Here is a 25,740-nt window from a genome sequence, read left to right on the forward strand (position 1 = left end):
ATGATGTTACATTTTTTTTCCATCAGGAAAAAAATTGGTAAATAGCTGCTCAAAAAGTAATAGTACAATAACAGCTTTAGGTCTAATGGATTACTTTTCACAAGCATCCATGTACTTTTTGTAGTCTGTTATTCACACCTTGGGTTTATATTTTAAGTGATTTCCTTGAATATCCACCATATCTTTTGTGAAAGAATTATCTCAGAAAAAAATATTTAATATAAAAATACAATTTATGACCCGGAACACTTCAGAAGGAAAGATTTTAAGGTCAGGGATACATGCAAATTGTATTTTGTATTTGCACATACCTGCTGTTTTGCCCAACACAAACGTGCCATCATTTTGTCAATGTTACGGGCACCGGATGTTACAGTCGTACTCCCCTTCCACAGGTAAGTACTGAAAAAATGGAACAGATGTCTCCTGCTGTCTCCTAGAAAATCAGCTTCAAAATCAGAGATAAATTTTGAATTAGTCTGGTCCATAAGTCAAGGGAAGTGCTAGAAGCTTTTCAGCCCCGATGTTCTGGATTAGCGGTTTTGAATTATATGACTGAAAGGAGGCAATGAAAGGTGGATGATATTCTGATGATCTTACAGTGTGTGTTTTGCTTTCTTTTTTTTTATTAGACTGATCCAGTTTTATGAGCAATACATAGGGTCATGTAATCTTGGATAAACATGAGATTTTGTGGGGGAAGAGCCTATAAATATTCTTAATTTTATTCTTTCTTCTGCATCTGCTTTCCCTCATGGGGTATGCATACTGATTTGATGGAAGATTTAATGCTGTTTGTGAGCAATACAAAGTAGCTAAAGTTAATTTGAAGTAATCTTTTAATTTTTTTTTTCTATTTGCTTTCCAGTGAAGCTGTTAAAAGAATGAATCAATTGTAATTGTGAGCTATGAAAGTAAGGAAAGGCTTAATATCCTTGTACCTGTTTGTGTTGATAAGTTTTATTGCTGAGTGGAATTTCTGATTATTAAGGGTTTTGAAATGAGATTCAATATTTGTGTAGCATTTGAGGAAATTAATATCAGTATTAATTGACAGTAACCATGTCAGGTCGCTTTATGAATAAGAATTTAAACTTAGATACCTATGTTTCCAAAAAAAAAGGAAATGCATCATAGTACAGTTAGTGCCTAAAATGTAATTAGCAGATATTGGTGATGATTTTTTTTAATAATCTGTTTGGGCGAGTACCTAGGCTTAATCTGCAGCCTTCAGTACAGTATCAATTAGGATATCTGTTGAAAGATATATTTTGTAAGTAACTGCATTTTAAAATATGCTACAGGGAAACGTGCATCAACAAGCACCAGGACTTTTAGAATATGTTTTTCTTGGTCTGTTTCTGTCTGTGCACTCCTCTCTGCTTGGCTTTTTGGGTCCTCTCCTACAGCTCTGTTTTGTATTTTGCAAATGAAGCACAGTAATGTTTCAGGTTGGTTGTTAGGTCCACCATCTTCCAACATGAGATAACATAGGCAGTCAAAGCTCTACTGTGCTGTCATCTCCATTCATTGCGTTTCCGTAGCTCTAAAATGACTAAAATGACTATCTGAAAATACACAGTTAACTCATCTTCCACTTCATAGCATCAGATTGAAGAGAGTAAACAGTGAGAAAGGTGATGGATAGGAAATCTGTTTGGACTATATGGTATCACATCAGTTCTTGTAATTTCAGCTGTGCATGGGGTGTTGGTGTGGCACCCAAGCAGTCTCCCAGCGCCCAAGCCTTGCAGGGTGGAGAGCCTCGACCCGTCTCCCTCTGCCGCGGGAAGCTGAGTGGTTCTCCGAGTTACCCGTTCAACATCATGGTGCAGTTTATCTCTTGTCCAAGGCACACATCAGCTGTTTACACAGCTGATCATAACTGCAGTGGTCATATTTTTGTTGGTTGCATTTTGTAGGGGAGCAGTTTCATGAGACTTGCTGCTAGAAGTGAACTGACCACGGTGAAATGAACTTTCCAGCACGGTGGTTGGAAAGATCAACCTTGCCAAAGCATGTTAGAAGAAGAGATGAATGCAACTATCCTTGAGCACTGAAAAGCTCTTCCAGAATGCTGACACTGTTGTTGTTGTAATTTGCCTTGTCATGTCCTGGAGTATGTGTACTTGGGAGGTTTTTTTGGTGTTGATTGTTGTTTGGGTTTTTTTACACAGAGAATCCCATATTGTGTCTCCAGAATTGTATCTACAGTAGTAGAACCGGTTCTGTATCTCTGGGTCTTTCTCTGTTGTAGTATTCATTGTAGTATTTCTCTAGTACTTTTTTTTTTCCCCTGGATTTCTGTCTCATCTTCTGTGAGATTCTTGGCTGGCTTAAAGATCATATTTTAACTCATACTCCTGAGTTTTGAGACAGTGTAGCTTATCCATGAGCTACTTGCAAGTAACTAGACTTCTGTGGTTTCAATGGAGGAAAGATTAATGAAATATTGTAGGTAAGTTTTAAATTAGCTGCTGTTAATTCAAACTTCATTCTAGCTTAGCAATTATAAATTTATGCATAAATACTTTAAAAGATACTTAGTTTAAGTACTTGTTCAATGCAGAAACTTACTTTTTCAGCATGGTCACTTGTTTCTTTATGAAAAATACGGCAAACTTGGCCTATGTAACTCTTCCTTATAAAACCATCTTACATAGAAGCAAAATATTATCTTGTAATCCCTTTATAATGGTTTGTTTTGGTTTTGTGTCCATGCCTAACTTTTTCTGGTTTTTTTTTTATCTTCTTGTATTTTAAAAGGTATTTCTCAAGAGTGACCGAGTTGCAAGAATGGTCCACAGTGGAGGATGTTCTGCAAATGACTTCAGAGACGTTTTTAAGAAAAATATAGAAAAGAGGGTCCGAAGCTTGCCGGAAATCGATGGATTAAGCAAAGAGACAGTGTTAAGTTCTTGGCTAGCCAAATACGATGCCATATACAGGGGAGAAGAGGACTTTTGCAAACAGCCGAATAGAATGGCCTTAAGTGCTGTATCGGAGCTGATTCTGAGCAAGGAACAGCTTTATGAAATGTTTCAGCAGATTCTAGGCATCAAAAAATTGGAACACCAGTTGATTTATAATGCCTGCCAAGTAAGTATTGGTGTCACTCCGTTCTGTTCTGTTCAAAATATCTCCCCCCCACCAACAGGTCAAGTGCTTCCTCTCTATGTGCAGAAGCCCTCAGTTGTAAGTACATCTCCACAGTTCAAGGAGATGAGACTGAGACCCTCAGGAAGGAATCTGCATCATTTGGTTTCTAGAGAGCACTTGAGAAAAGGGTATGCTTATGCTAGAGGGATCTCCTGAGACCTTTCACAATGTCACAACTCCAGTGATTTGCATGATTTGCAGGTTGTTCTATGGTCTCTATACCTGCATATCCTCATATAAATTACATATCATAGAATCATAGAATGGTTTGGGTTGGAAGGGACCTTGAAAGATCCAACCCCCCTGCAAGGAGCAGGGACAGCTCCAACCAGATCAGGTTGCTCAGAGCCCCGTCCAGCCTGGCCTTGAGTGTTTCCAGGGATGGGGCATCCACCACCTCTCTGGGCAACCTTTTTGTACATACATTTGTGTCTATGTGTGTACATCTTTAAAATAAATTTGCTGCATAAATAGATGGGTGACAAGTGATTGAATTTGAGATGCTCTTGGCTATCCAGTGTCTGGAAGTTTGGTATGTTATAACTCAACGTGCTTCATTTCAAACACCATCTATTAAGCTAATTTACACATTTTTACTTTGTTGTTTTCTTGGATAAAAGTTATGTTCCCCATAAATTACTAAGGCCAGGACAAACAGTTAATTCAGCAATCGTATTTGGATTTATATGTATAATCTATTGTTAAGCAGTAGTGTGCATGGTATGTAAACATATTTAATCTGGCCAGTCTTCATAGTGATGCAACTATAAATTAGCAATTACCTAGGGAGGAGAAACCTGAAAAAAGTAAGGTATTTTTGAAAGTCTCACAACCAGCCAGTGTGGATGCAGCATTTAAAGAGAGCTCACACGGCTTTCTACGCCGTCTGTAAAATAGTACAGCAGGCTACAGCTATTATGCTGAAGGCTGGCTTGAAGTTATGGGCCATCTTAATACAGGAACAAATGAAGAATCTTGGACATTGTTGCCTACTTCATTTATGGAGTAGTGTGGCATGAAATCGTGTAACTGTACTATGATTGAAACATCTGTGGTGTTCAATGCTTCTCAGGGTTGTAGATCCAATTTTCATAATGGGAAAGTGTAGTGTTTACTATGCATCCCATTATGAGGGCTTCCTGTTTTCACTGTGAACTGTTTACCAGCAGGGTGGAAAGAGTCTTCTGAATGAGCAGTGTTTTGAATGGAAGGAGGAAATATTCCTTCTGTTCTTGCTGCTTGCCCCATCTTTTTCCTTTTGCCTCTTAAATCACATACATGTGAATCATTAAGCTAACCTTTGGGATGTGCAGGTTGGTTACAAGATGAAGCAGCACTGAAATCTTGGAGCATAATCCTGCTTATTTGTTTTGTTTTTTTTTTTATGTAATAGGATAAAGAGGCTTAGGATAATTCAGTTTGGAAAAGACCTCAGGAGGTCATTCAGTCCAACTTCCTGTTCAAAGCAGGGTCAGATGCGAGGACAGACCAGGTTACTGAGGGCTTTAGCCAGTGAGGTCTTAAAACTTCTAAGAATAGAAACAGACAGCAGACTCTCTAAGCAACCAGTTCCAATACCTGAAAACATGAAAAAATAACTATTTTTCCCCCAAAGTAGCTAACCTGTTACTTATAGTAGAAACTATGCGTGGATTCCTCCCTCCTCTGATGTCTGATGATTGCTAAATCCTACTTTATATGTCACTGTGAACGGTCAAAATCTGCTGCTAGTCTGCATTGTGCTAGAGGAACACAAACAAATGGCAACTGTAGAGCTTTGAACAATGAAATAAACAAAACAAAACAAAAAAGTTCCCTTAGTCTAGAAGTGGTTCTGATGATACAATCCACTAGGTTCTTGTATCTGTATACTTGAAGGCTTCTTTATTTTGGCTCTTAGTTGTAGGAAAGTTGATGGAACAAATCTGGTTGGCAAATACCAATATTTTTCTGTCCTTGTTCCATAACCTACGGAGAGACTGAAGCATCACAGTGACTCATTTTTGTCTTCTACCATGGTAGAATTTTGAGCATGAGATTATTTTCTTTCCTGTTTTTAGAAATGGAAATTAAAGAGGAAATAATCTTGTGGTAGGTACAAAGGGAGAAAGACTGATCATCCTGATATGTGCAGAGATCACTCAATGGAATTAAGAGGAGACTGTTCTCTTGCTCTACCTGGTTTTGAGCGCGGAAGGTTGTGAAATCTCCTGTGGAGGTCTCCAAAGTGCACATTGTTTACCCTGGATTCATACAAGTCCTAGAGGATGAGAAGAAAGGGAGACTTACTTCTCTGGGAGCAGATATAGGAGCACCTACATGTTTCAAGCTGGGAAGAATGGAGGAGGAAAGACTTCAAGCCTATACCCTTCTTGTTTGGGGTTCTAGCTTTCTGAAGATTTTAGTGTTGCAAGGGAAGGATGAGATTACTTCGCTACAGCAAAAACTTTTGTTATGTATTCCAACAGAGTTGCTACCCACCATACATTTCATATCCTGTTCCTGTGGTCCAGTCAAGCACATAATACACCAAAGGTATCAGAAGTCTGTTGCAAAGGAAAAGACAACAACCATAGCCTTCACAGGAAGCATATTGCAGACAGCAACCAGTCTCTGATAATGTAATACCTTTTCTCCTTTGGCAAAATCCCTTATTTCTCATTATAGTTTTAATAAATACTTCAGTTTAGGCTGTATCTTGTTCCTTTCTATTGACAGTGCATTTACAGAAGATGAGATGAAGTTAGACTCTGATTTCAGGCAGCAGCAGCAGTTTTCATTCTGCCCTAGAAGCCTCTATCTGTCTTTGTATGAAAATGCTCTCTTTCATTTCCCTTTGCCACTGCTGTTTAGAATGCTAGAGACTTGGAGATAATGATAATCAATAGTGTCTGGGAGCAGTGAGATAAGTGAAAGTCCAAACAGATGTTAAAATTGTATTTTTGATAGAGGTTTTGATGAGTTGACTTCAAGTCTGTGCTTCTAGCAGAGAATCAGATATATGAAATTCTGTATATTTTGCAGCTCTGAGAAGCAGCTGCCCTTAACAGCAAATCTCTACAGTTATAATTCGTGAAAAAAAAACTCTGTCTTTTTCTTTCCCCCCTTTCTTTTGTTCCTTCTGGCCCTTTGGAAATAGGAAAGAGAAAAATGTCTTACAACGTTGATGATAAGAGTAAATTACCCTGCACCTACAGGGCTGCTTATCAGACAAGGATGGTATTTGTAACAGTAGGAGGTATTGTCTGCCAGCCTCCTTCTCCTTGTGACTCTCTGCATTTAGAAATTTCTTATTGTTTTTCAGCAGCTTTTGCTCCTCAGCCTGTTCTAAATGGAGCATTCCCTTCAACTCGTAAACCCTTGGTATCTTGCAGCAGCTCGTCAGACGAGTCTGCTAGGGTGTGCGTTAGTGCAGGTCCACACAGGTTGCCAGTCTCCATCCTTTGTGCCAGTCTCCAGCAGTGAGAAACAGTGTTCCTTCAATCAGCACAAGAACTTAATAAAAAATAAAGTGAATAGCAATAGACCAGCTCAGGCACAGTCTGCATAGCTATGAGAATTTTATGCATTTTTCTTTGAAGAATAACTTTTTTTCACAATATTTTAACATATACTAAATGCCTAAGCTTGTCCTTAGGTAGTGAACGTTAACAGGATGTTCACATTAGGATGTTGAAGACTTCTTCTCTATCTTGTTTTCAACTTTACAATTTAGAGCAAGGCCAGCAACTACTGCCAGCCAGCTATATCTCTTTGTGATTAAAAGATTCCGTTTTGTAAGTGCTACCACTTTCACCTGATTTTTATTTGCCTCGTGTTGCCTTGAGCTGTGTTTTATGAGAAATGATTGCCAGTTACCTGGGACTTAATGAGCTCCTTGACTTGCTTTTGGGATGCCTGGCCACAGTGTGTTGTTACTGCTTCTTTGATTTACAGACATCAAACATGATATAGTCTTTTTTCTTTTTTTTTTTTTAATTATGCACTGATGTAGAGGATATCTTTGATGTGGAAAGTCAAACTGAAAGGCAAACTCAAACCAGTGTGTGGTCATGCACTATTATTACACCACTTCACCAGTACCAGAATTTCTATACCAGGTAAATCATAGCTCCACACAGAGTTTATTTTATTTTGAAAGTACCTTTATAAGGTTGACATTTTTAGCTGATCTAAACCCATTGTCTTCAGTGCAAGGAGAAGAGAACAACATTGATTTTCATAATGAAAGAATTCTTGCAAGTCACATTCTCTTTTCTGACACCTAATAAATAATTTTGAGAATTATGTAACAGTTTTTAAGAAGAATTACTTGCTAAGTTTTCTACTGCTGACTTTTTGGGAATCAGCCATAAACTAATTCTTCTGGAAATAGCTTTAGGTCTTACTTTGCTGCAAGATATAATTTTCTGTTTAGTGTGTCTAGTTCACATCCTTTATTATCTTTAGCTTTTGCAAGTTGTAACTCTTTGTATAAGTGTCTAATATTGAGAATGATGGACTATATTGTATCTTCCATAATAAATTTTTGTGGTTTTAACTATGAGAATATTTTCTGCCAAGAATTGCTTCTGAACTGAAGTCTGCTTATTGTGCTCAATACAACTGGACTCTTTCACCTGGCACTTCACTGAAGTCCAGTTAATTATGCAGTTTTGGAAATGAGTCAAATTAAGAGCAATTCAATTTGCAACAGAGGCCTTAATGACTTTTGAATGTTTGTGACTCTGATCCTTTCCTCAGTAAACTCATGAAAAGTAGTGCAGTTATGTCACAGATCACAGAATTTCCCATGCTTCTGGATATTTTCCTTGGAAACTTTCCTACTCTATATGTATAAACTTATAGCGACAAATGCAACTTTTTGAAGCGCAAATAATAATGCTATCTTTGTACAGAAAGTTTCAGTGTCAAGTTGATAATCTTGTTGAAGTAATTAAACAAGTGTTAAGATTCGCTTTAGTATATAGTGCAAAACTTAACCAGACTCATTAATTCTTTAAGTTGAGGCAAGGCATAGGAAAAAAAAATTGATTTGGGCTGTATATTATAGAACACAATACTGTTATGCAGTATCTGTATCTGAGTCTTCTAGTCAAAAGAAAAGATACTGACTCTGTGAGATGTTATAAAGTGACCAGGGCTTCAGCTAAGCCGGTATCTTTCAGATGGTCACCAATGACAGTCATTACTTATTTCGTGATAAATTATACTTGATATAACAAGGTAACTTCGGAAAAAATGTTGGCAAGGTCCATTGCTCTATTTTTGAGGTAGCATCTGGTGCTACCTCATCCACTGATGTCTTAAACATCCCTCTGGGCTGAAAATGTATTTTTACCCGGCCCAAGGTATTCCTACTCCTGTCTTTAAAAAGATACCTTGTGCTGATCACCCGCTTTGTATGGGAGACCTGCTACCTTCAGGCCTTATCTGGTAAGAGGTTACTGCTGGGTAGCCAATGCACGCCCCTAGCACAGGGCAGGGTTTATTTGCTCTCTAGATAAAAGCCAGTTTTGCAGACACTGCAAAGTAGATGGCAGGCAGGGCAGGAGTAAGGGGAGAAGCTGTCTGGGCTTTCAGTGGGCAGAAAGGACTGCAGTGGCGTGGGAGATCTCTTGGGAGAAGAAAAGCAATAATTTTCTGGGACTGTGGGAGGCTATAGAATTACAGTTAGTATTCCAATATTGACAACATTTTTATATGATAAATGTAAGTCTAGAATGTTTCTGCACACAGTCATGATGCCATAACAATATGCTTTCTTACAGAACAGGTTGGTGCTTTAAAATTGTCAAATGTGTCTGTCAACCTGAAAAGTATTTCATGCCTTTGATAACAGAAACGTTCAAATGTTCACACTTCAAGCTTGTTCACATATCAACCCTATTGGCTTCTAGTACCTGTAAATTCAATAATATATTTTCTCCCCTGCTCTCCTCCTCACAACAAAATCTGCTTTCTGATTGATTTTTCCCTGTTTTTCCAGAACAAAAAAAAAGTTCTGTCTCTGGCTATTCTTGCGCGAGAGCAAAATAATCAAAATATTTCAATGGAGAAATAAATTGTAATTTCTCACAGGATTTAGATGTTGTCTCTTCTTCATGATGAAGAGACAACTCTTGATTATGTGCACATAGGAGCTTAATGTGAAGTTAGTTCAACACTTCTTTAAAATACTTTTACACTATGAGGTGCTTCATCTTTTCCCTCCATTTGAGAGGTCTTGCTCAAGACAAAAGTTTCAGTGCTTTGCAAAATAGTGCTGCAGTCTTGGATATTCTTTCTCAGATTACTTCTGTAATGAGACTGAGAAATCCAGAGCTAAGCTGAACAGTGTATGTCGGGGCAGTTTGGAGTTTCAGCTTAATAGCGTAAGTTCTGATGAAAAGCGGAATTCTTGGAACCCCCAAGTGATTCAGTTCTGTTAACACACACTGATGGTACTTAAATGGAGGGCGGGGGGGGGGAGTTTTAGCTGCTGTAAACAAGTGTTTTTTCTATAATAGCAGAGTTTGGAAAAAAGTCTCTGATTGCACCAAAGGGTGTTGATTTGTTCTCATTTACTCTAATGATAGAAGAATGATAGAAAGACTATTAAAGCATCCTAGAGAAGCGAGTTACTTTTTTAGCATATTTAAATATCTGACTCTGAACAATGTTTAAAAGTCTAGCAAGTTACATAATGGAGAAGCACTTTGAAATATTATTGTTTGTAGTTGAAGGGATATTGAGAAAATATCAGAGAGAAATTATGTGTTTGCAACAGTAATGCATTTTCAGTACTTGAGGTATTGCAGTATCCTTCTTACATTCAGCTACTGGGGGAGAAAAATTGGCTTTGACATCTACATTTAAAAGGAAAACTTGAGTGGGACATCTGAAAACCATGAAATTATTCAAAGGTTTACTTGTTAAGTGTAAGTGTTAAGAAAAAAAAAAACATTGAGGCATATTTTTTCACTTTTAATGACTTTTAAGACAAAATTTACCTGTGGGTTTGTGTGCCATAGAGCTCTCTCTGTGCGTATGTGGTTTCTGTTCTTGTGTTTTGTTTTGCACGTGCATGAAGGAGTTGACATTGTAAGGTCTCTAGTAGCCTGAGAGACTCCCAGCACTCGTAGATCAGTGGATTTACTTCTGTTCTCTAAATGAGCATCCTTCTAGGCCTGCTCTCCTGTCTATCAACTTCCTTGTCACAAGAGGTAAACCAGGCTTGACTAAGAATCAGCAGAGAGAAGCTGAGAATACCCATCTTCCCTGCTCTGTCTTGTGCCTCCTTGAGAACTGAAATCATCAGTGCTGGGGTTTTGGCTGCAGATCTTTCTTTCAAGCTGTTTTGTTTCCTGAGACTCTCTTTGGCACTCAGTGAGTACAGGAAAACAGCAGTGGAATGGGTGTCATAGAATAAAAAAAATAAGGAAGTTGGTTTTGGCTTGGTAAAGCAGATCCTTTTAAGTTTATTTTATTTTTTACCTTTCCCTGTGTTTCTTCCTCTAAAATATTATTTTCAAGCCTTCATGAAGTAATTAATGCTGTTTTGACATTCTCTTGAGTTCCAGATCCAAGGGAGTTAAGCTGCCTCAATACTCGAAGCCACATATATCCAGCATTTAACTAGCACTTGTATTAACATCACCAGTGCCTTTGACTCGTTGTATTTATATTACCAGCTGAGGATAAAGTTCCTCTAGTTTGGTATTAAGCAATAAAAATAAATCTTTTCTCCCAAAGGCTGTTGTATTAATTTTTAAAATCTTTTGTTGTTGTTTTTAAGGAGAGGTTTTCAGGTAAATAAATACAAAACAAATACTTTTTACAGACACATTTTCAGACTGATGATAAGTTTATTAATTTGAATGAATGCTTGTGAGCAAACTGAATAAGTTAATGACCCTTAGCATGAAGTTGTCTGTCACCTGTTCTGCTTAAGACATGATAGTATTCTGTATTCCCTCTTTATCAATTCAAAGTAAAGCAGTTTTGCTTAGGTAACTTCCATCCCAAGGATCAATTTGATTATTTAGGTTTGTTCCTCTGCAGGGTTTTTCCTCAGCAGCCAGTGTGAAGCCAGAAGCAGCTGAAAAAGCCACAGGAAAAAAATGAGCCTATGTTTCCATATCCCTCTCGGTTACTGGTACTGGATGTCTTGTTCTGAAGCTTAGCTGCTTTTTTCTCCCACTTTTGAAATTTTTAAGGGAGAACTCTCTTAGCTCTCCCTTCTTGAGAGGAAGTTCTTTGCAACTGGCTGCCTGGAGAAGGTTTGTATGGGTTCCCGCACCCCAGTCACTCCAAAGGGAAAGATGCAGGTGAATTTGGAAATAATCCAGCTAATATAGATGGTAGATATATATTTTAAACAGAAATATCAAAGCACAGTCACAAGAGAAGATAGACTGTCCTATGCAAGAGTAATTGTGTATGTAAAATGGCTGAGAGATCTGCAGCTCTCTTTGAATATGCTGTAATTTTTGTGTTTATTTTTTTATCCTCTAGGAAGGTGTTTTTGTGGCTGTCCTGAAAATGAGAGAACTCTCAGCCTCTGCTGAGGCTGTCCTAATCTCTAGGATCTAATCTCTCGATCTCTGATATTCCAGGCTGTCCACCCCAGACACCCTCTCACCCTAAAAGAGGATTGATTCCCAACAGAAGAGCCATTGTGCAGGGAGATGCTCCTTGGCCTGTCATTTATTCACATATTTTATATTACAAGACTTAAAGACAGTTTTTCCTGTCATCAGATTCAGCCTGGTGTCAATGCTGAGGCTATCTGCTTTGTGATTAGATGTTCATAATTTCAAACTTATGACATGTTTACAAGAAAGTGCCTGTTTCTATAGGTCTTCTGTAGGTAAGTAGATAATCTTCATTTTCGTTTTTGCTACAGGCATGAAAAATTCTCAGGCCAACTGAAATAACCCTTTTTTGGTCAGTAACATGAGTAGAGAGAGGAAAAAATAATTGCAACCCGCAGTCTAAAAGTTTACAGCCTACTGGGAATGTCAAGAGTAAGAGGAGAGTGAAAATAGGATTCATCTGTACTTTGTGTCCTCTGTTGGAATCTGTTTCTTGAGATAACAGATAAAAAAATTTACTTCCAGGCATTTTAGCTATAAACAGGAAAAATCTGAAATAAAATCAAGGCTACTTATTTAGTAGAAATGTTGACTTCTAGCTGGAAAGGACCCGTTGCATGGTAAGCACTCTGGGGCTACGGCAGAAGAAATACCCTTTTGCAAATGAAGTAAGGGAAGAGTCAGTCGTCTGTCACCTCTGAATAAACTGTTTTCCTAACTGGTCATGCAGTGCCAAGCTTTTCTAATATGGGAACGCTAAGACTGCCCATAAATGAGGGAATAGAATACTGAGCCATGCCCGAGAGAGCCTCCAAAGGTACACACAGTTTCTGGATTAGCTTTGTTTTATTCCTAGGAGCACTGTAAAATCATGCTCCAATCAATCTGGCACAGTCTTCTCCCCATACCGTGTCTTTCCTCAGGAGACTGGAGGCAGCAGGATCTTGCCTGAAACACTTGTCCCTCCTTAAGAAAACTTGTCTGACCAGTATTCTAATTTTACCATACTGGAATGTTTTACGGATGGGTGGCAGACTTTCTGTAACTGGTGCTTTCCCACCTGTTTAATGTTAGCTAAATAGAGTTGGTCTTTCTTTTGGGATAACTGATGTACAAGGTGTTCTCTGACGTATTTTCTAAGCTATATGTTACCCATGAAGTTGTTTGTAAACATGAGAAATTTCTGATTACATTACTCTTTCACAATAGTAACAGTTGATTGTCACAGAAAACAGATGTTGGGTTTTTTCTTGCATCACCAAAAAAAAAAAGTTCCTCATGTTAAGAATATACTAGCTACACACTCGTAAGCAATATTTTTCCATCTTCATTGTGGTCGTTCTTTCTGATCATTAAGTAAGCAGAATATAGACTGAAGATCTATAATCTGTTTTCTTTTAGACCTCACTTAAAACATTAGAACCTTCATAGGTATGGAAGTCAGTTTTTCATGGTGCAACACAAACCTGTAGATGAAACTTGCCTTCTTACGCATTAAGCTCTGAGGTAAATCTATTTTTTAGTCCTTACTCAACTATTTGGGATTTTTATGGATAGGTACGTGCACATCACTAATACCACTGCCTTCTAGAAAAAGGTAGGAATACAGAACATCCTCCAGCTGATGCTACAGAATTGCACAGAAAGGGAGAAAATGAGATTCCATTTCTCTCTTCTTCTAGATCCTCCACATGGTATTTACAAAAAGCTTCAACAATATTTCTTTCTGTCCACTAATTTTATTAAGTATTTTTTCTTGAAGCAATTATTAGCTGGCTTTAAAAAAATACTAATATGCTTAGATATTGTGTATATTTAAATACAAATGCAGACTTTAAATTAAATAGAAACATCTTGCCTGTTTGAAAGAACTGGTTATATGTGGCTGATTTGGTCTTTTTTTTCCCATGGTGCATTTTGAAAGCAACATCATATATAGATTTGGAAAATCTGCTTCAATTGTGAGTTCTTAGCCTGAATTTTAAGTTTTCTGTCTTGTTAAGTCAGCCTTCTGTAATTATTTGGGAAAAAATACTGGCATGACATTTAAGGTGTTTTTGCTTACTTAACGCAATGCTCGTTAACATTTATTGCCCTAATTGCATATATTCCCTTTGGTTTCAATACTCCAAAGATAATCTAATCAGGCAAGAAATCTAATAAGGCAAGAAAACGTTCTGCACTATGTTTTTGGAGAGCAAGGAAGGTAAGCAAAAGGAGAGGGGATTTCCTTCTGAGGCAAGGATAATTTTAGGAAAATACAAAACGCTGTGAGCCCATTTAGTATTATAGGACATCAATATGCATAAACCAACAAAGTTTGCATGCTACTCTTTGGCTTGTCTCAGATATGATAATCTCTGTGCAGGTGGTGGGAGAGGAGGAGGGCGGAAGGGTTTTTCTAAGGAGGATGAGGACGTGAGTCATACCTCAGGCCCATCGCTTCCTGGCTGGGGTGGATGTGGGAGGGTATTCCCTAGCCAGAACCTGAGAGCAGCTTGTGTGGAAGGAGACAGCCAGTATCTATTTTAGCGGGATCTGGGGGAAGGTGACAGGCAGAATAAGGACACCCATTTCTTTGATCATCTTGTTCACCAGTGCGGTTGGGACATCCACAGTATTTATGGTAGGCGTGTAGATAACTGCTTAAGTGCTTTTAATAACTCTCTGGAGTCTTCTCTGTTTCTGCATTAATTACCTAGGGACCCTAGGTTTCTGACTTAAAAGGTTATTTGTTTGGATGGTATGTTAGACTCTGCATAGCTCTGAAGCTTTTTTCACTGCCTAACTGCAGGAAGAACACCCATACAAATAACAAGGCAAAGACTTGAGTGGAAAATAAATACAAGTTAAACTCTTTTGTGTGTGGATATTTATAATTTTGTGGTTGCAAAGTTGAGGTGGAAGGTGTTTTGCGTAGTTAGCAACAACTGAAGAGTTTGACTTTTACATTGTGGAAGACACACTGCTGTGATGAGTGTGCAGAGTCTGACTTGTCAGCATCCCTGAACTCTAGTATCTGGATGTGAAAAACAAGATACAGTTGGATAAATTATGTTTACAGTATGACATATAACAGATCTTAATTTTTCCATTCCTGTTAATAAAAGAACGATGCTTTGCATCCATGCCCTTAATTTCTCTTCTTAGTATTTAGAGTGATTAGATTTGTAAATAGTAAGGAGATGTCATTATTCTCCTTCCTTCTCTCTCAGCACAGCATACTTTGCTCAAGTTTTTGTCCTGTCTAACAGAGGTGGTCAAGTATTGCAGTCTCAAACAGCAAGAAGAGCAACCTGGGTTTTGGCTATTGATCTGTGCAATTGTCACAAATGCCAAAAGAACGAGAGGCAGAAATTTGCATTGCTTGTAGTGACACTTTTGAGCACTCCTAACTTTTTTTTCTCCTCTATAGTCCACTGCTGAGCCGCTAATGTGAATCCTAATGTGATTCTGATCGTCCTAATGTGGCCTATGGAGTTCAGTGTTAATACCTGTTGATTTAAAACCAGTGCTATTCTTAAGCAGTCAATCAGCCCATGACGCTTTTTTCTCAATGGGTAGTTCTGCAGTAAATATCCAAGGCCTAGTGGTAGGGTTTTCATGGTGCAGTCTTGATATTTTAAAAGGAGATTTGGAGGGAAAGTTTCTTTTATTTTCCTTTTGATTGATTCCTGGAGAGTATACGTGTGGTTTCTGTCTGATTCACTCTATTTAGGAGAAGCGTTGCATCTTTTTTCAGCATCTTCATGAATATCCTGGAGAAGGCAATGGAAGGGAAATCTCTGAGTTTAGAGACGATACTAAACGTTTTTGAGTACTCTAATGTTGCTCTAGTTGCTGGGACCTCCAGAAAGGCCTCTCAAAACTGCATGGGGAAAAGTGTGACACACACCTCTAATGTAGCTAAAGGTAAGGTAATAAATCAGAGGAGAAATAAACTAGCGCACACTCGTAGGATGCTGAACTGAGCATGGCAGTGTTGAGGAGGACGCTTTGGGTTCCCTGTGATGAAATCATTGGTTCTGTGTGCAACAGTAGCATAATTTTCCTGCTGTGTGTAGCCTTCTTATGCCCATACATTGAATATTGTGTGCAGCTTTGTTCTCCGGATCTCAGGGTATAGGGGAGGTCAATGAGGACTAGAGGGTCGCATTGAAAGTCATGGAACAGCTGCCTTTCAATGAGAGGTTAAAAGGGCTGAACCTCTTCAGTCTGGAGGTGAGAAGGTTGACAGGGAAGCATATGGTTGAGGTTTACAAAGTTTTGAAAGAATTGGCCAAGGTGAATGCGTACCTTCACTCACCAAATGCCACACCACAAATAACCAGGACACTCAAGGAAGTTTGTCAGAGATTTAAAATGGATGCAAGACTTCCTTATCTGGCTTTTGGAGAACTTCCAGAACATTTTGTCATGAGGAGCAATGAGGGCAGACAGGAGCAGGAGGTTCAGAAGTGTTTGGTTCAGAAGTGTTCCTGGAGAACAGGTCCATAGACTGATGCTAGTAAGACTCGGCCTGGGTGTATCCTCTAACTTCTCTCTCACTTCCTCAGGCTCCACAAAGATCATTACGGTAATGCCCTTCAGAGAAGAACCAGGCTCCAGCATTTTACCTAAAAAACCTCCTCTGCTGTCACTGTCACACCCACAATTCTGGGCTGTGTGGACAGTTTGTCTGATCTAACAGGGTGTTTCTTATACTTGTTGCATGCAAGATGATTCTATAATCCAGAGAGAAAATAGGAAGATATTTTCTTTAGAATTTGGAGGACAAAACAGGCATTATACATATGTATAATTACATGTTTTATCATTTGAAGAATAGCATAATTTTATGAGATTGTTCAAAATGCCAAAAAAGATACAAAACAATAGTTTGTGAAGTAAGCAATTTAGAATAAAGCACAATTTGTAGTTCTTTTTAAAATTCTTCTTACAGCAGTGATTTATAGAAGTGGAGTGGCTTCTGTAAACTAGATAGTCTCTCAGTTTGCTAGCCTCAGTTTCTTTCAATTGTCTGTATATGCTTTTAAGCTTTAAAAAAAAAAAAATCTACCTTATTTTATACAGACTTTATTGCCTCTCTTCCCGTTGTTTGCTCAGGAAAGCCAAGGCTCTTGGTTTGCCTTGAACTTAAAGTAAATAGATTCTTCATGAACTTTTCTTTTAACAGTTTATAAATGCAATATAGGTAAGAATAGGATCTGCTGTACTGTTAGGGCTAAACTAATTGAATTGCTTTTAGTTTTATTATTTAAATCTTGATGGTTTACCTAGTGGAAAGCACATGAAGATATTCCTCCTGAAAGCAACAGCCATATTACTTCTAAGCATGCATCAGAATAACTGCTGTGGGGTATGAGAGAAAGAGGCATGGTTTGCAATTCTGGGACTCCGCTTCATAGAATAGAGCCTCTGCTACAAAAATCACTTGAAGTGAATGTTCAAGGAAACTAAGCAAGATTGAAGAGCGTGTTGTTGCAGAAAAGGGCATCAATGTAGTCAAACTGTCCTTGGTCAATATTCTAATCAATTTAAATATGCATTCATGTTCATACAATTCATAAAATTGCTACATCTTTACTTGATTCTCCTCGCTACAGGGAAGATCAGAAGAGCACCAGAATCGTGGCATTTATGGACAAGCTTGTGACAGTAGATCAACACCGATACAAAATGAAAAACCATTTATATAGTGAATAAGATAAAATTCTGGGGTTTTTTAATGTTGAAGTTTTCTTTTTAAATTTTGGTTTTAATAGATTTTTCCCCTCTCAGAATCTCCTGTTAGTAATGTCCAAGTAATATAATAGTTCTAAGGCTATGCAGAGTCTGTGATACTTACAGAGAGCTGCTATAATGAAAACACAATCCAAGAAACACTAGCTAAAGACAAATCGTTAACTGTCTAAATACTTCCTGTCTGATTTTTCTCTCTTTGATGCCTAAATAGACTGCTGTGCCTAAATAAATATTTAAAATATTTGTATCTAGGTCAGCGTATGTTTTGCACTAAAACCCCACATTGCATAATTAACAGCCTCTGTGAACCAAATAAAGCTTCAACTTCCATCTTTGCCTGAAATCAGAGGAAAAACAAAGTAGCAGACCCAGTATTGTGACAACTTGATTTCCTCTGTAAACATGAGGGCTTAGCAGACTTTCTTCAAATGTTATCATGCAAATAGTTGGGCAAAAAGGTGGTTTGTGAGCGTTACTGAATTATATTTATTTACAAGCCACATGTCAAGATTTGGCCAAGAAGAGTAGCAGATCTCTTAATTGTTGGAATTTAGGTTAGCAGAACACCAGTTCTTAATTTAAGTTCAGTGATATAAAATAAAACGGAAACCATGTTTGATTTGGGCTGTCGCAGAGCTGTGATATGACAGTGTTTTGTGGAAAAGACTGAGCATATAAATTAGTGAAAATCCTGACTGAGATGCTCTACCCTTCTTCTCAGCCCATGTACATAAAGAGAGTGCTGGGTCTGTTAAAATCCAAACAGACAAACAGAAAACTCTTTCTTTATTGTGCATTACTTTTAATGCATTACATTTGCATTACTTTTCCAAGTGTCCTGCTCAGAAAATACCAGTTCAAGTGAAGATGAAAATATGCAATAAAATATTGAAGACTTCATTTTAATTTGGGCAAGGACAGATTTTGAACCATTAATTTATTTTTCAATTTTCTTCAATAAAGACAACATTAAATAGAAGATGTATGTTGCATTTGAAGAATCCTTTGAAGCTCTTTTTAAAGATTGGGTTATTCTTTGCAGTTTGGGACGTATCAATTTGGCTGAGGTTGTCTGGTGAGTTTAATCAAGTTAGCTGTTAATAAAAGGCTTTTAACATGTTACGTTTTCTCTAAAAGGTTAATAGCAGTCAAATATGAAAGGTGATTGTTAGGGAAACAGTTACTGAATAAAGTTGCATTGTACCTCTGCACATCTCAGTGTAAAAGAAACTGTTTCTTGCTGGAGATTTTCTCATTAATATATTGTGTGCATTTAATTCTTCAAATGCATTACTACTTACAGTTGGCTAATTTCAGTGAAAGTTTGGCCTGTGTATACGTACTTTATGTATTAAGTTTTGAGTGGATTCAATACAAGTTTTTAACTATTCCCATTACATATATTATGATCAGCTTGAATACTGTGAGTAATTCCTTTCCTATTTATTTTCAAGTCTCATTGCAGGATTTCCTGAGGTTTTTTGGTATTGGTAGTCCCAAATAAACTGAAATCTAATTGCGAGAGACAACTTTTCAGCCGGTGCTGTAACTCTCAAAACTGTGCTTCATATGTTTTCAAAGCTTGAATGTAACAAAATGCCATATCAAAGTCTCAGCTTTGCTTATTTTGGAGACTGCCGAAGTGTCCATCCAATGACTGATTGAAAAAAAAAAATCCAAGATTTTAAAATTCTACAGTTTTCAGTTTTGCTTTTGAGAATTTTTAATTTTTTAAATTCCATTTAATTAATTACTTCATGTAATCTTGACTTTAGATTTTGTTTTGGTTTTAATATTTTTATGATAACCATTTTTACAAATCAATATATAATCAGTACAATTAATGAGTACAAACAATTAGTATAAATGATGTCTTCTGCCACCTTAATCAGTGATACATATGCAGATGAACATTGAAATCACATAACCAGATCCAGAACTTTACAAAAACATTTCCAAGACCAGAACCTCACCATCTGAGATTATGCATGAATTTTTTTGAGCTTCTGGTGTTGTATAGAGCTTGTAAGAAAATTCTGAGTGAGGTGTAATGTCTCATGGACTTATTGAAGATACTTAGGTACAGCTTTTGAAAACATTTATTTGATTAGATTTTGATTTTTTTATCCAACTGAATCCGCTGTAGAGTATTTGACTGTTGATTGGCCTTGCTTTTTGTCGGTGTTATTACTTGTTGTTGACAATATTGGCTACAGAGAAAGTGATATGCTAATTGCTTGCTCTGTTCATCTATACTCCTTCCATCGTAATTTCAATATTTATGTTATTGTAAAACTGCTGCTTCCTCCTCCCAAAAACTGAGGAAAAAAATATAGCAGTCAGTAAGAATTTGTTTTAAAACAAATTAATTCCAACTGATGTTTGAGGTTTTTTGCTGGCACTGTGTTGCAGGAAGACTGGGTGAGCAGCTTGGCCGGTTGTCTGAAAGGCAATCTTGTTCTGCTCTTCCAGAGCAAAATCAGTAAGAAAAGGCTGTGAGGCCTGATGGTGCATCGTGAAAAGCTGTTCGAACACCTCATCTGGGCTGTGGACCTGTTAGCTTTTATAAGTCTACTTGCTTTTATAAGTCTACTTCAATTTGCTGCAGACAAATTGAAAGTAGAAGTCCTTTCAGTTGTTGCTGGGTTTCTCTTTTGATTTAGAATTAGCTGGAAAATGCATATACTGGTCTTCCATAAGAGAAATAATTTCAAAAATAGGTGCTTTTTCCTCCCTTTATTTTAACCTCTTACGTTTCACTTTCTGTGATGCACATATTCTGAAACACCTCTGAGTTTACTTGCCAAAACAAGCAATCCGTTGTTGCTTGTGTGTGTTGACTGGGAAAAGGAGCAAGTTGGGAAAATAAATAAATAAATAAATAAATAAATAAATATTTAGAAACTGAGTTTTTAAAGTTTTTCTGTTGCAGAGTTCTGTGGGAAATCCGCAGGATGTCACCATCACAAAGGCAGGGTCTGCCATCAGCATCGCCATTTGTGCCATATGTAAGGATTTTGCAGGGTGGAGAGAACATGAGAAAATTTTAGAATACCATTCTATTAATCTGTTTTATGAATCTGACTTAATATGCTATATAATCTATACACAAGGAAGAGAAAATATTTTAAAAGTTAAACTAAACCGCGTAGCCTCCTCTGAAATAGAGGAGTGACTACGTTTTCTTTCTTTTAACAGCTGTGTCTTTCTTGCTGTGAAACAAGAGGCAGAAAATTTATTAAAAAGTCCAGTAGAAGCCATTCAGGAAGCTTCACACATCCTGCCCTTTAATCTAATCTGGTTTTTCCCTCCTGTAGGAAGTCTAAGCAATTTACTTCTGTCACAATTTTGTTCATCAGAAGTTAAGTCCTGTTAAATTTGTGTCCAGAAACATCTGCTGTTGTAAACTGGAGTTGGCCACTTTGTTTTTGGCCTGACTTGGAAGTTGTTGATCCTTCTGCTTTTACGTATTTAGCTGCTAATCTTGGTTCACAAGCTTGGGAAACTTCAGGAATCTCCGCAGACTGTGTTCGGCATGCGGCAACTCCTTAATGCTGCAGGCACTGTTAATCTCTTCCCAGTCTGTTCCTTTAGAGCAGCTCTCCCTGTGTAAATATAAGAATGGGAGCAAATAATGAGGATCTTAGAGGCATAGGTCTGTCTGAAGTAAAACTCCTTTTTTTTTTTTTGAGTCAGATATTGAAGTAGCAAGGACAACAGTCTGAAAAAAATGCCAGTATTTGCATCTGCTATGCCTACTGCCTGCTTGCTTGATTGACAACCAAAATTGAGCCCTAGGACTTCTCTGGCCTTCACTTTCTCTTCCAGCCTTGCTGCTGGATGCCATTAGTTACTTCCAGAAATCCATTTTTTTCCAGCATGGTATAATCACAACACTTTTAATCCAAGCTCTTTACTCCATTTGGTGTATGTTGACTTTTTTTGCGTTGGCTGTCAGGGATGGACCCTGCAGGTGACTTGATATTGGGATCCACAAATAACCTGTCAACTCAGCAGGGCCCGGGCTTGGTTACATGTGGCAAAAAGTGTCTATAAAGAAAAAAATGACCATTACTGGTAGAGAAGGTGAAAAGACTTTGGATTTTGTTGTTGTTTATATCTCTATGGGCAGCTAAATGTAATTTCATGTTGATGTAATTGTGAATTAGAAAGCTGCAGAGAAGCTAACCGAACATTAATAAAATAGGCACTTGGAGTTAGATCTAAGTAAATCCGTTAGTTTGAACACTTGTGAATGTAAAGAACAGTAACTTGCAGCAGGTCAGTACCCATGCATACCCAAACTGGTCTTGTTTCTCATGCAGAGGATATCTGACTTTATACGTAGAGGAATGCGAGTGAGTGCCATGGGCTTTAGTGCAATACCTCTTGGTAGCACTAGTACCTTTTTGTACATTAAGTTGTTCTCACACATTAGCCAGATTTTTTGCCAGTGTACCATTTTTCTTTTCACCAGAGTACACAAATATGTTAAGGCCATTTAAGTAATATGTATTTTTAAAGTTATTATTTAAATAGGAATCACAAAGTCTTTTCCACTCTGTTAAAATATGTAAACATTAATTCATTCAGATATATTTCTGTTCCGTGCTGTTTAGGCACGCAAATTACATGACAGTTTGTCAGGCCAAGATATCATGCTGTTGATCTGAATTGTGATTTTTAGTTCTGGTAGGCTTACAGTCTTTCTTAAGTGAGCAAATAATCCGAGGAGTGTAGGCTCCATGCGCATTCAAGACAGAGAGCAGCACGACCTGGAGAGGAGTCTGAATGCTGAATCTGCTTCAGCCTCTGGTAGTGGCTGTTTGCAGCCTGGCTGCTGCAAACTTCTTCTTTCAAAGGTTTGTAACTGGGCCAGAGTTGAGCTGATTTTCACAGGTGGGGCCGTGCTTAATTTCAGATCTTTACTTCAAAGCAAAATGGTGCTAGAGCTTTTTGACAGGATGGTCACCATTTTTCTTGTGGTGGATAAAGCAGTGTATTGTCTTTCCTGGCCTCTTCAGAAGCAACAAAGTGTTTTAGTTGAAATTATTAAAGCAGAAATTTGGAGTAGAAAGCTGTAGTCTGTCTTTTTTTTATAAGTCAGCACTTACATAAGCAGCTAATAAGAGTATTGTGGCAACTTGGGTGTTTAGGATGTTCCCACTCCATCTCTACTAATAAAAAAGTTTGTGATGAAAATGATTGCCCTCTTCAGAGTGCAAAAAAAATAAGGGCAACTTCAAGCATTGGTGAATAAAAACATTTTCAAATTAATAGCTTGATGTCTAACGGTGGCAGGTTTATTTTAGAAAGCTGTTCTCATATAACACCACTGGGGGAAAAAAAGATTATGAGCTACCACTTTTTAAAAAATAAAAAGTAGCTTCTTATTCACCTGAGCATACTCATTTGTAACTACTGATTTTTCTGAAAAAGCTTTTAAAATCCAAATAATCATCTTTGCAAAAAGAAAGAGCACAGGTGACACAGCTGTCTTATTCATATTCTTGCTCCGTTGGGAATTTTCCCAGTGAATTAACTAGCCCTCAAAAGGGGAGCCACTCTCTTTGCTTAGGTGTTACAAGTTTTGGGGGCCAAATATGTGGCGTTTAGGGGAAACATTGGTTTGCTTGGTCAGGAATTCTAAAGTATTTTACACTGAAAACAGGTCTCTGGTGTCTGCAATTTTCTGTAGTGAGGTTCCCTGCTGGTAAAATACTGACTAATTGGTTGTGTGTGGTTTAAGTGACATGAGAAGCATCTCTGTTATTGGTGTAGTCAATAAATAGCTATGCTGTATAATTACTACCACTGTAGAAAGCTGACATGTTCTTATTAAATGGAATTTATACATACCCTCTCTTAAGATAATCACTAAGGCTATAATTTCTTTTAAAAACATGCCTTCATATTTAAGGGTGGGAAGCATTATGTGATGCTGTCTAAATGCCAGTTATTCTTTAAAAAAAAACCAACCAAACAAAACCCAAACAAACAAACCACTTTTCTTCTGTTGATGTGTGTATATTTTATTTACTAACTGGTAACCACTTCAATTTTAAGTGGTTACCAGTTAGTGATTTTTTTTTTTTTTACCAGATTTCAGTTGCAATATTAAGAATCCGAGTTGCAATTCTTCAATGTTACGTTTATATTAATTTCTCTGCATGTGCTTTTCTAGTTTTTATTTACATTTTGAAAATTACTACAATGATTGTGATAACTGTGTATTCCACAAACATCTTGGATCTGGGTTTGATCCATGAATAAGGAATTAAGGAAAAGGGTACACTTAATGTTAATCCTTGCCACCGCTTCCTGCCTGTATGGCGAGATGTATCAAGTGTCTTCCCTATGTAAAAAAGTGGATACAACTCACAAATTCCAAATGCCACCTGCATTTTCATAATCTGCTCAGCCTTACTGTTGTCACTTCAGATTCAGCAGATGTATAAAGCATGATCGATTACACATTCATAATTGCTGACTGCTTTGCTTACAAAGTTGGTTTTCATGCATTTTGTTGAATTTAGAATAAAAACAAGCAGAATGACCTTGCGTGGAGTGTAATATCAAAGTTACTGTTTTTCTCACTGTCACTTTGTATTGCATATTGCAAAAATACTGATATCAACAACTTTACTTCTTATTAGGACAGCTGTGAATGCTGTACCAGTCGTTCTTACCCTGGCACTTTTCTATGAGTAAAGCAGCGTTCTTTGGTGTTTCCACCTCTTCAGCTTTTTTCCATACCTGACAAAACATCATTACATACATACGGTAACAAAACCATTAAAATGTGTAACTATTTCAGGAAGAAGACTGAAATTTAAAAATAAGTAAGTAGAGAAATCAGCACATTTTTAAGTAGTGAATTACAAACAGAAAATGGGAAGCAATGTGTGGTTAATTAAGGAAAAAATGCTAAGATTTACAAAACCCGATTACACCTTCATTAACATAAATTATCATGTGGTTTTTAAATAGAAAAATAACTAAATATCAGTCTTTAAACAAAAGATTTTGCCTCTTCAATTAAGTTAATAATGGAGGCAGTTATTTAAGTTGTGCTTTGACACAGGAAAAAGTTTTAGCCTTGTTCTGTTCTCCCACACCCTCTTTTTTGCAGAAGTCAAAGTTCAGTTATACAAATTACCTTCAAGGAGATATTTTTCAAGCAATTGGCTGTCATAGGATACATTATTAAAATAACGGTGACTTTCTCTTAGCCTGAAAAGGAAAACAAAATTGTTTTTCATATTAGACAGACTTTTGTACTGATTAAATGAAAATAATTGCAAAAATTATGTGGCTATAATACAAAGAAATATAGAAGTTAGAAATATATTATTGATATTGCTTATTGAACTTGTGAGTTCAATAAGCGGTCTCTTACTCCGTTAAGGAATGGAAGAATACAAATTTGGGAATTTATTTGAAATACTGTAGCTGTATTCTGCAAAACCTAAAATATTTGCTGTCATCAAGAACGCTGAACGCTGAACCATTTATGCTCGCAGTCAAACTAGGTGCAGATTTACAGATGCAGTTAGCAGAAGCACTCTTCCAGTCTGGAATATCATCTATGTTCTACTCTCTAGTTAGAAACTGAGCTTCTTTTGGGGATGCCATCAGGTTTTGTTCTCTTGCTTTCTGGTAGCCTGGATGAGTTCCTGCAAGGATGTTGTGAGACACCAGATTGCACAGGTGACAGATCGCATGTTCTGTCGTCGCTGCCGTGCTAGCAGTGGAAAACTTTTCATCCTGTTGCTAAATGTGGTCAGATTTGCATTATGCATAATGCTGTAATTGACCTGTAAGCACTGGGTGATGTATTTTTAATTATTCCTTTGTTTAAATTGGATTTTGAAAGAAAAAATTTTAATGAGCGCCTTGGTTCAATAAGCTCTAACAGATTTAGCTGAGGAGCGTTGCAAAGGAGATGATGTTCTGTATCTGGCCCGATGCAGCGAATAGCAGTCTTACTTTAAAACTTTAGTTTAGTGTAATGATTCATTTTGCAAACTATTTTTGCGTTCTTTAGCTGGAGATCTCATTTAATTAGAGAACTGATTTTTGCCAGTTTACATCCATAATCTCTTTAAGGTTGTTTTTGGTGAAGAGCAATTCAAGTATCCTTAAACTTTAGCCACATACTAAATTGTATCAGTGTGTTGTGTCATGTCTGTGGTTAGCCCTAGGGAGAGAGAGCCCTTGTTTGGCATTTATTTGGGTAAGAAAGCCAGTTGTGCCTGAT

The 25,740-nt window shown here is 37.4% G+C and overlaps 1 protein-coding gene across 5 annotated transcripts in view; it reads left to right on the plus strand.

The window, feature by feature from the left end:
* The window catches only part of CADPS2 (calcium dependent secretion activator 2), a 317,678-nt gene that overhangs the window by 106,929 nt on the left and 185,009 nt on the right, over positions 1 to 25,740 (plus strand). For all 5 annotated transcript variants that reach the window (XM_086747222.1, XM_086747229.1, XM_086747251.1 and 2 more), the window contains exon 3: positions 2,767 to 3,099. In XM_086747222.1, the coding sequence (XP_086603348.1) occupies positions 2,767 to 3,099 (333 nt within the window). The remainder of the gene's footprint in view (positions 1 to 2,766; positions 3,100 to 25,740) is intronic.

Source organism: Chlamydotis macqueenii, chromosome 1 (assembly GCF_036417535.1).
Source record: "Chlamydotis macqueenii isolate bChlMac1 chromosome 1, bChlMac1.mat, whole genome shotgun sequence".
Classification (NCBI taxonomy): Eukaryota; Metazoa; Chordata; class Aves; order Otidiformes; family Otididae; genus Chlamydotis; species Chlamydotis macqueenii.